The sequence below is a fragment of the Oncorhynchus kisutch genome, linkage group LG23 (assembly GCF_002021735.2).
Source record: "Oncorhynchus kisutch isolate 150728-3 linkage group LG23, Okis_V2, whole genome shotgun sequence".
NCBI lineage: Eukaryota > Metazoa > Chordata > Actinopteri > Salmoniformes > Salmonidae > Oncorhynchus > Oncorhynchus kisutch.
Window position 1 is genome coordinate 31,205,749 of NC_034196.2, and position 11,204 is coordinate 31,216,952.

The following is an 11,204-nucleotide window of genomic DNA, read 5'->3' on the forward strand; positions in this document are numbered from 1 at the left end:
ACCTTGACCCCCAATAGGAGGTTAAGTGAATGAAAGGAGAAAATTCTCTATTGGTGAAGGATATCTTCAGAGGTTCTACAGTCTTTATTGGTATTCCTCCCTCCTCACATTCCTCCTCTTATTCTTCCTCCTCTACCAGGGGCCTCGTGGAGAGAGGGGACCAAGGGGACCAACAGGAAAAGCTGGACCAAAGGTGAGTCAGGGTCTTTGATCTGACATGGCGGACGAAGTGCCTCACTGTCATACAGTGGTATGATCTTGTCTATCATTGGCTGAGTCCCTTCTGACCACTTCCTGTTTCTCTCCTGTCTCCCAGGGTACCTCAGGAAGTGATGGCCCCCCAGGACCTCCCGGCGAGAGGGTATATACTGGAGCATCCTTCACCTCAAACACCAATTAATCTATATCATCCGGATTCATTTCCAATAGTGGCTATTGATCACTGGTTGATTGATTGGTTGATTGGTTGATTGATTGTATCGTCTGCTTGTGTGTTTAAGGGTCTTCCAGGGCCTCAAGGACCAACAGGATTCCCCGGACCAAAGGGCCCACCCGTAAGACAAACAAAACCTACAACACAACAATGGCACACACAAAATTCTGCCTTTCTTTGTGTTAGTCTGGCTATAGTGTTTTACTGGTATGCTTGGTTTCTCTGAGACCCAATCTGTACTCTACGTGTATATGTGTAGCAGCTCTGGGGTTTTCTGTCTGTGTGTTTCTCAGGGACCTGCTGGGAAAGATGGTCTGCCCGGACACCCTGGACAGAGAGGAGAGACTGTGAGTACACACAGTGTTGTTGTCATCCTTCACCTGTGTCATAGTCTCCTGAACCTTGTATTCCATCTTCTTACTGCTCTTCTTCTCTCTTCTCCTCGCAGGGTTTCCAAGGCAAGACTGGCCCACCTGGACCCCCAGGAGTGGTTGGACCTCAGGTGAGTTCTGTCACATACAACCATACAACTAAGACACGAACATCACCATAATACTAACACACACACACCACCACAATACTAACATACCACCGCAATACTAACACACACACCCCACTATGTCATATCTTCTGTGACACACACCACCTAATACAATACATTTCAGTGGACTGGCCTCATCGACAAATAGACGTGCAGAGATCATGTGTGTAGGATTAGTTTATTATCACTGATGAGTAGCTTGATGTGACTCACATTGTGTCAATGCGGTGACATAACTCTGTAGACAGAACACTTCCTATTTGTCAGTCCTCATCTAACTTCGATGCAGTTAGGGAAAGAAATTAGGCCTCACCAAAATCATGTACTGTAAATGACGAATGCCCACACGTTTGTATACAATGCATATCAATGAACACTGATTAGCTACAGTAGGGCTCTCAAACACACCATTTGTTTTTTTATCTCTTTACCTAGGCTAAGGTTAAGATGATGGTGGGCAGGATGTGCAGTTAGCAGTCATTAGGGTGTCACAAGAGTCACATAAGGATGACTTACAGGTGTCGTAATAAAGTCATAGTGAGTTTTAGGTTGAGTTTTTGCCTTGTTTGTTGTGCTGACAGAAGGGCTTTCCTCCTGTCTATATCTGGTAGGCATGACTGTCAGAGTTGTTTATCCTCTTAGATATTAGCACTTGGCTGGTTATTCATTATGCATGCTCAGTTAACAGCCATTTCCACCCAGAGCTTTTCTCCTAATGCTAATTGAGAACATTACATGTATCGATGATGTTGTTCTGGCAGATGGAAGACGCCATCCGGGAGTGACTAGCGGTTCGGGGTTCTGGCCTTCCACTCACCCACGCTCTGTCACCCTGTACTCATACATTCTGTACAGACATCCTGATACACTGTTGTCTCATTCATATTCTCTCTTTCTCTCTCTCTCTCTCCCTCCACAGGGCCCCACAGGTGAGACTGGACCAATGGGAGAGCGTGGCCATCCAGGACCCCCAGGCCCACCCGGTGAGCAGGGTCTTCCTGGATCTGCTGGTAAAGAGGGAGCTAAGGGTGACCCCGGTCCTGCTGGCCCGGCTGGTAAGGATGGTCCCCCTGGTCTGAGAGGGTTCCCAGGAGAGAGAGGTCTGCCCGGCCCAGTGGTGAGTAGCACACACCTCACATCATGTGTGATGTCTTATATAGCAACATTTTAAATTGTGTTTTTTACATTGGATAAATAAAAGACTCTACAAAATGGTACATCATACACTACAGTTGAGGTACAATAGGAAAGTAATTATGCTTTGAAAGTTGATCAACTTAACCCCACTTTTGAGAAAATGGGCCTTGAATGTTTTGGTAAACCTACTGGAGAGCTCTTCTTTGTCTATACCCAATCAGCATCGTCAACACCCTCTTAAGCCTTAGCCCCACCCATCTCTTTAAGGATTCACATGTGAGGCCATGTGCTAAACAGAGTGAGAATGGTAGTGTACAAAACAACCAAAGATTTTAAGACTAAAGGCTGGTATATGCTACGTCTATTGACATGTCTGTAGACAGTTGTTGCAGTGACATCATGAACATTCTATTGTCGTCCGTCATCAAACTTGTCGTTGTCGTTATGAAAAGTATAAACACAAAAACAACAGGCTGCATGACATCAGCAGCCTGATGCTCCAAAATAGCACAAACGGTGTATTTTAACACCAATAAACCCATCCATTTAAAAATGAATTTAGTATAGTGTATGTCAGTCTAGCAGACCAGGCAACTAAAAGCAACTTTCTAAACAATATTTTGGTTTGTTTATAGCTTGTTAGCTAGCTATCTAACATTGAGTTAGCTGGCTAGCCAGTTCAAATAATGACCATAACATATAGCTGACAACGTCTAAACTTTAGCTATTTTGTATTTATTATTACAGCAAAATAAACTCACAACAAGATCATTATTTACAAGTTAATGGCGAGCCAATTACAAAAAATATCTTACTGTTGTGAGTGTGATGAAATAAAAGCAGGGCATTCTACCTAAGAATTTTAGAACTTGGACACTGTCTTGTTGGCCAAACATGATATACTAATTTGACTTCGATGCATGTTGTTCTTCACATTACCGTCTCTGGTAAACACACACTATAAAATCAAGGATTATTTGCCACATGCACAGGATACAGAAGGTGTAAATGGTACAGTGAAATGGTTGCTTCCATAGTGGAGTATTTTGTTTAGACTTGTAGCTAGCTAGCTAAACAATGAACCATAATCCCAACTCATAATGTTACTTCCCTGCATGAATATGCAGGTATCTAACCAACTAGGTTCAATGTTAGCTATCTAACATTAGGCTATAACAAGCAATGCAAATGGCTCTGATACAAATAATTTTACTAAACAGATCATACACGTAACATTAGCTAGTGAGCCAGCCTGCTAATGTTAGCTAGCTAGCTAACAGTATGCTTTCATTTGCAATGAAAACAACTTTCTGACAAAATTGTAAACGTATAATATCTGAAAATGTAGCTAGCTAGACTTCCTAATTCACATGGATGAACGCTCCTCCCTCTCTGTCACAGATTCCATGGTTGCCCTTAGTTTGAAGATGTAATCCAGATACAGGTGTTTTATATAACAGCCTTCTAACAGTATGTTCGCTTTTTGACTCCCTCCGCATATTTGCAATCAAATGCCAGAATTTTTGCTATCATACTCTGCTTCCACCGGGCAATCCACTGATTTCAAAACTCAGTCCTACAGAAAGTAGAGAGCAACTCTTTTGCATATCTCTCAAAAAAGACACGTTAGAAAGGATTACATACACATACTAACCAGCTCATGATATAGACGGAGGTGTGCTACATGGCAGACACATCTCTCCGCATGTCTAGCCCATCCATTACCTCAGCCAATCATGGCTAGCGGGAAGGTTCCTGTCTTTTTCTGTGACTAAACTAACTAGGCTCATCATTTTATTCATATGTACAGATGGCATAAAAGTTTATTATTAAGGCACATGAAAGTTCACATGTTCCAGAAGGCATTTCTGCCAAAAAATACATTTTTATAAAAAAAAATATGTTTACGTTGCAATGCCTCTCCTGTGAAGTAGTGACGCGGGACATACACCTAAGTTTCCTGAAATGAGTCACATTTCTGTCTTATCTTTGGGATGAATAAGATTCAAATCAATCAGATTTATTTTAGAGCTAGTTGCCTTTCTTGTGTAAACATGAGGAGTTCACATAGGCTTTCATGATTACAGCTTCTTCCCTTAGTAGCCTGTATCCTCTCAGTCAGCACAGTGGGGGGATTCTTGGATAGATAGAGGGGTTCCGCCCCGGCGTTAAGGAAGGATGAGATGTACTCTGCTTCCATCACAGAACATGTTTGTTTTCTAAAGATTTGCTTCCCTCTCGCGCTCTCTCTCTCTCGCTCTCTCTCTCTCGCTCTCTCTCTCTCTCGCTCTCTCTCTCGCTCTCTACAGGGGGCTCACGGCCTGAAAGGGAATGAAGGCCCCAACGGCCCACCTGGACCTGCTGTGAGTATGGCTGATGAGCACACATCCACCAACACCCTCTCTTCATCCCTCACACCCTATCAGTAGTTGTCTCTCTATCACTCTCTCTATCATTCTCTATGTGTTTTTCTCTATATCTCTCTTTTCCCTCTTTTTTATTTTGCACACGCACTGCGAACGATGTTTATAGCTCATCAATTGTACCAGCATGCATTGCATAATGTTTTAACGATATTCATAGTTCATTCATTAGTTACCCGACATAGGTTCCTATTTAGTAGATTTGCCTGATGTTAAGATTTTACCCTAAGATATCAAAATATGTTATCAAAAAAAGTACTGTACCGGCTGTAGACTAGTTCTCCAGGGACATACAGCACCTTTACAGGTATAACGGTAGTACTGTAATGAGGGTAGTACTGTAAAAGCAGAGACGTGTTTAGATGGGGAACAACATTCTGTGGCAGCTATGCTTGCGCCCCATTAACATGGCATGGGGAATATTTAAACAATGTTACTAAAGTAGAATTAGAACAATATAAAAAAAATCTTAAAATTCTTCAAATTGGCCCAACTTTCTAAGTATATGGCTTTGAATAAAGATAGTACAAGACTTGTTAGTAGGGACCTATACTGACTGTGTCTCTCTGTGTTTTAGGGTTCCCCTGGTGAGCGTGGTCCTGCTGGCCCAGCCGGACCCACCGGTCTCCCTGGACGACCAGGACCTCAGGGACCCCCCGGACCCGCTGGAGAGAAGGGTGGACCGGTAAGACCTAGTTCAGTTCAGCCTGGTTCTGTCCATGCTACTAGTTTCAACATAAACCCTGTTGTTAGAAAACAAACACATTTCTCTCAGCCACTGTATATCTCAGCCTCCTCGTTTGAATCGACTTATTGTACAGTAGTGTTCAGGTCAATTCTATTCTAATTCAGTCAATTCAGGAAGTAAATGGTTTACATCCTGAATTGACTGAATCAAAATGGAATTGATTTCAACCCTGCAGTTTAGTAAGTCTGCAGATGAGAGTTGTCTGGTAAATGAGTGAAATTAAATGTACTGTAATGTAATGTGCTATAGGGTGAAAAAGGACCCCAAGGCCCTGCCGGTAGAGATGGTGTCCAGGGACCTGTTGGTCTGCCTGGCCCAGCTGGACCTCTCGGACCCCCAGGAGAGGATGGAGACAAGGTGGGTTGGCCCACTGAGTGGAGAGTAGTGTGGGTGTGGGTGTGGGTGTGTGTGTGTGTTTCCGTGCGTGTGAATTTATATAAAAGTGAACACTTAGCAGCTTAGATAAAAACAAAATGTCTATCACTCTCTGACTCGAACACACAAACATACTCAACATGATGATTTATATCAAAGGCAGGGCGTGTTTGTCCTCTCTCATGACCCTCTCTTTCCTCAGGGGTGTTGACAGGCAGAGTTGGCTCTGACTGACACGTCTTTAAGTCTTTCCAGCTGACAGATAGCTGAACCCGTTATGTCGATCATTTGTAGGTTTCAGATGGTAGAGAGAGGAGCTGCTATTAGTATGCAAACACACAGACAGGAGACACACTGAGACATACACACAGAGACACACACAGAGACACACACACAGAAACAGAGAGACAGAGGGAGAGAGAGAGAGAAACATTTGTATGAAGATCAGCTGTAATTTAATATTTTATCCTTGGAGGAATGCTGCTTTAGTTGTTAACTGGCCTTAGTCTCTTTCTCCTGGTGTTGGGGGACACAGGGAATACTGAGGTATTTGACATTCAGAAAGAGAGCGAGAGACACACACAAAGAGGATCTCACTAACATTCACAGTCTCATTATAAGGCCTTTCACACTCGGAACAGGGAGGATAACTCCAAGGGCTTTATTAAGAGGAGTTAAGGAGAGTAGAATAATGTTGTTTCAGAAGCAATAAGCATCCTCTGGGCTGGCTTAGGAAAAGTCTGACTCAATGTTTTCCCACCATTTCAAACACCTAGAGACTGCAGACGCATTTGAGTATGCGTAACAGTGTGACGTTCTGGTGTTCTGATTTTGCAGTGCAAATGCAGTGCAAGAAGCTGTGAATGGAATCCGTGACAGGCTGCTAGTTATTTGCCACATATAGATGACAAACCCGTTCTGGGATGTGGTCTTTTGTAGATCAGTTGGTAGAGCATGGTGCTTGTACCACAAGGGTAGTGGGTTTGATTCCTGGGACCACTGAAATGTATGTATGCATGACTGTAAGTCGCTTTGGACAAAAGTGTCTGCTAAATGCCGTATATATATTATATAATTATTATATTACATATACAGGTAATTGACAAAATAATGGAAACACTTGAGTAAATGAGGGATACAAAGTATATTGAAAGCAGGTGCTTCCACACAGGTGTGGTTCCTGAGTTAATTAATCCATTTTATTTATTTTATTTTATTTCACCTTTATTTAAACAGGTAGGCAAGTTGAGAACAAGTTCTCATTTACAATTGCGACCTGTCCAAGATAAAGCAAAGCAGTTCGACACATACAACGACACAGAGTTACACATGGAGTAAAACAAACATACAGTCAATAATACAGTAGAAACAAGTCTATATACGATGTGAGCAAATGAGGTGAGATAAGGGAGGTAAACACAAAAAAAGGCCATGGTGGCAAAGTAAATACAATATAGCAAGTAAAACACTGGAATGGTAGATTTGCAGTGGAAGAATGTGCAAAGTAGAAATAAAAATAATGGGGTGCAAAGGAGCAAAATAAATAAAATAAAATAAATACAGTAGGGAAAGAGGTAGTTGTTTGGGCTAAATTATATATATATATTTATAATTATATAAATTGTTATTATTAATTAACATCCCATTATGCTTAGGGTAATGTATAAAAATGCTGGGCAGGCCATTATTTTGGCTACCATGGCTATGCCCCCATAGTATGACAATGCCCTCATCCACAGGGCACGAGTGGTCTCTGAATGGTTTGATGAGCATGAAAACTATGTAAGCCATATACCATGGCTGTCTCAGTCACCAGATCTCAATTCAATTGAACCGCCTGAGACAGCGTTTTATACCACCACCAACAAAACACCAAATAATGACATTTCTCGTGGAAGAATGGTGTTGCATCGCTCCAATAGAGCTCCAGACACTTGTAGAACCTATGCCAAGGTGCATTAAAGCTGTTCTGGCTCGTGGTGGCCTAACACCATATTGAGACACTTTATATTGGTGTTTCCTTTATTTTGGCAGTTATCTGTACATTATATTTGTTTTTGTTTTGTGCTGCTACCATGTTGTGCTGCTGCCTTGTTGTGTTGCCACCATGTTGTTGTCATGTTGTGTTGCTACCGTGCTGTGTTTCTAGATATCGACCGATTATGATTTTTCAACGCCGATACCGATTATTGGAGGACCAAAAAAGGTCGATACCGATTAATCGGACGTTTTTTTTTTAAATGTATTTGTAATAATGACAATTACAACAATACTGAATGAACACTTATTTTAACTTAATATAATACATCAATAAAATCAATTTAGCCTCAAATAAATAATGAAACATGTTCAATTTGGTTTAAATAATGCAGAAACAAAGTGTTGAAGAAGAAAGTAAAAGTGCAATATGTGCCATGTGAGAAAACTAACGTTTCCGTTCCTTGCTAAGAACATGAGAACATATGAAAGCTGTTGATTCCTTTTAACATGAGTCTTCAATATTCCCAGGTAAGAAGTCTTAGGTTGTAGTTATTATAGGAATTATAGGACTATTTCTCTCTATACCATTTGTATTTCATTAACCTTTAACTATTGGATGTTCATATAGGCACTTTAGTATTGCCAGTGTAACAGTATAGCTTCTGTTCCTCTCCTCACTCCTCCCTGGGCTCGAACCAGGAACAAAACGACAACAGCCACCCTCGAAGCAGCGTTACCCATGCAGCGCAAGGGGAACAACCACTCCAAGTCTCCGAGCGAGTGATGTTTGAAACGCTATTAGCGCGCACCCCACTAACTAGCTAGCCATTTCACATCGGTTACATGTGCCTAATCTCGGGAGTTGATGGCTTGAAGTCATAAACAGCGCAATTCTTCGAAGCACAACGAAGAGCTGCTGGCAAAACGCACAAAAGTGCTGTTTGAATGAATGCTTACGAGCCTGCTGCTGCCTACCACCGCTCAGTCAGACTGCTCTATCAAATCATAGACTTAGTTATAACATAATAACACACAGAAATACGAGCCTTAGGTCATTAATATGGTCGAATCCGGAAACTATAATCTCAAAAACAGGACGTTTATTATTTCAGTGAAACACGGAACCGTTCCGTATTTTATCTAAGGGGTGGCATCCATTAGTCTAAATATTCCTGTTACATTGCACAACCTTCAATGTTATGTCATAATTACGTAAAATTCTGTAAATATACACTGACTCTGCATGCAATGAACGCAAGAGAAGTGACACAATTTCACCTGGTTAATATTGCCTGCTAACCTGGATTTCTTTTAGCTAAATATGCAGGTTTAAAAATATATACCTCTGTGTATTGATTTTAAGAAAGGCATTGAAGTTCATGGTTAGGTACCCATTGGAGCAACGATACGCACCGCATCAATTATATGCAACGCAGGACACGCTAGATAAACTAGTAATATCATCAACCATGTGTAGTTAACTAGTGATTATGATTAATTGATTGATTGTTTTTATAAGATAAATTTAATGCTAGCTAGCAACTTACCTTGGCTTACTGCATTCGCGTAACAGGCAGTCTCCTCGTGGAGTGCAATGAGAGGCAGGTGGTTAGAGCGTTGGACTAGTTAACTGTAAGGTTGCAAGATTGAATCCCCCGAGCTGACAAGGTGAAAATCTGTCGTTCTAGCCCTAAACGAGGCAGTTAACCCACCGTTCCTAGGCCGTCATTGAAAATAAGAATGTGTTCTTAACGGACTTGCCTAGTTAAATAAAGATGAAATAAAAATAAAAATAACAAAAAATCGGCCAAATCGGCCAAAAATACCGATTTCCGATTGTTATGAAAACTTGAAATCTGCCCCAATTAATCGGCCATTCCGATTAATCGGTCGACCTCTAGTGTTTTCATGTGTTGCTGCTATGCTAAGTTGTTGTCTTAGGTCTCTCTTTATGTAGTGTTGTGTTGTCTCTCTTGTCGTGATGTGTGTTTTGTTCTGTTTTTGTTCTATATTGTCACGCCCTGGCCATAGAGAGGCTTTTATTCTCTATTTTGGTTAGGCCAGGGTAAGACTAGGGTGGGCATTCTAGTTTCTTTATTTCTATGTTTTGGCCGGGTATGGTTCTCAATCAGAGGCAGCTGTCTATCGTTGTCTCTGAATAAGAATCATACTTAGGCAGCCTTTTTCCCACCTGTGTTTTGTGGATAGTTGTTTTCTGTATAGTTTATGCACCTTACAGAACTGTTTTGGTTTTTCCTCTTGTTAATTTTGTTTGAGTGTTTTGTGATCAAATAAAATCATGAACACTTACCACGCTGCACTTTGGTCCGATCCTCATTACGTCGAGAGCCGTGACATATATTTTTATTTTATTTTAACATTTTAATCCTTGCCCCGTCCTCGGCATGAGACCTTTTGCCTTTTGGTAGGCCGTCATTGTAAATAAGAATTTGTTCTTAACTGACTTGCCAAGTTAAATAAAGGTTAAATAAAGTAAATAAATATATATATTATGTGACTCTTAGTTCTGACACTGTGTCACTGAATGATATTTGGAAGGCAACAATGACATATACTCAACAAAAAGCCCTAAAACCTCTCTTATCTCCCTGCCAAGCATTTACTCACATACCAATCTTAATTTAGCTGAACACTAGCTCAATAGGATTAAAGTGAGTTAACTCAACAGGATTCATTGAGTTGTGTTGACTGTTGTTGTGGTTGTCTTTGTTTCTATCACCAGGGAGAGATTGGAGAGCCAGGTCAGAAGGGAGGCAAAGGAGACAAAGGAGAGCATGGTCCACCTGGTCCTACTGGTCCCCAAGGCCCGGTTGGGGCGCCTGGTCCTGCTGTAAGTATCCCACCAAACCATTTCACCCTCCAGTTCATTGGATATGATGTCACTTCCTGTCCCTGCCACAGTCTCTTGACCTGGTCTATGCCACAGTTCAAAATTGAATTATTCTCTACCCCTTACTCTCTTACGTATGTACATCCTATCCCCTCCCTCTATCCCCTCCCTCCCCATCCCCTCCCTCTCTCTCCCTTCTATCTCCCTTTCTCTCTCTCTCGGGTGTGTAGGGAGCTGATGGAGAGCCCGGTCCCAGAGGTCAGCAGGGTCTGTTTGGCCAGAAGGGAGATGAAGGATCCAGAGGATTCAATGGACCCCCTGGCCCAGTGGGACTTCAGGTCAGAACCATAATCAGAACCAGGGACAGTCTAAACGTGTCCCAAACGGCACCCTTTTCCCTATGTAGTGGATTTATTTTGCCCAGGGCTCATTGGCTTCTGTTGTTGTCATTGTGACTGATGTCATTATCTTGTCTGACTGCAGGGATTACCAGGTCCGGCCGGCGAGAAAGGAGAAACCGGAGACGTTGGTCAGATGGTAAGAGTTCCTACTATTCTCTTATGCAATATTTCTATAGAATTTCATGAAATAGAGCAGAATTCTAATGTACCAGTATTGAGTGTATGTATAGGGATTGTATAGGGATGTATAGGGATTGTATACAATGAATTTTCAGTTTCCTATATTTATATGATGATAGTTTATTCCTATTTGTA

The 11,204-nt window shown here is 41.6% G+C and overlaps 1 protein-coding gene across 2 annotated transcripts in view; it reads left to right on the forward strand.

Annotated features, from left to right (window-relative positions):
* Positions 1-11,204, forward strand: part of LOC109867989 (collagen alpha-1(V) chain) — a 150,969-nt gene that overhangs the window by 107,327 nt on the left and 32,438 nt on the right. For both annotated transcript variants that reach the window (XM_031803114.1, XM_031803113.1), the window contains exons 33-44: positions 140-193; positions 317-361; positions 501-554; positions 727-780; positions 882-935; positions 1,894-2,091; positions 4,421-4,474; positions 5,112-5,219; positions 5,532-5,639; positions 10,381-10,488; positions 10,719-10,826; positions 10,972-11,025. In XM_031803114.1, the coding sequence (XP_031658974.1) occupies positions 140-193; positions 317-361; positions 501-554; positions 727-780; positions 882-935; positions 1,894-2,091; positions 4,421-4,474; positions 5,112-5,219; positions 5,532-5,639; positions 10,381-10,488; positions 10,719-10,826; positions 10,972-11,025 (999 nt within the window). The remainder of the gene's footprint in view (positions 1-139; positions 194-316; positions 362-500; positions 555-726; positions 781-881; positions 936-1,893; positions 2,092-4,420; positions 4,475-5,111; positions 5,220-5,531; positions 5,640-10,380; positions 10,489-10,718; positions 10,827-10,971; positions 11,026-11,204) is intronic.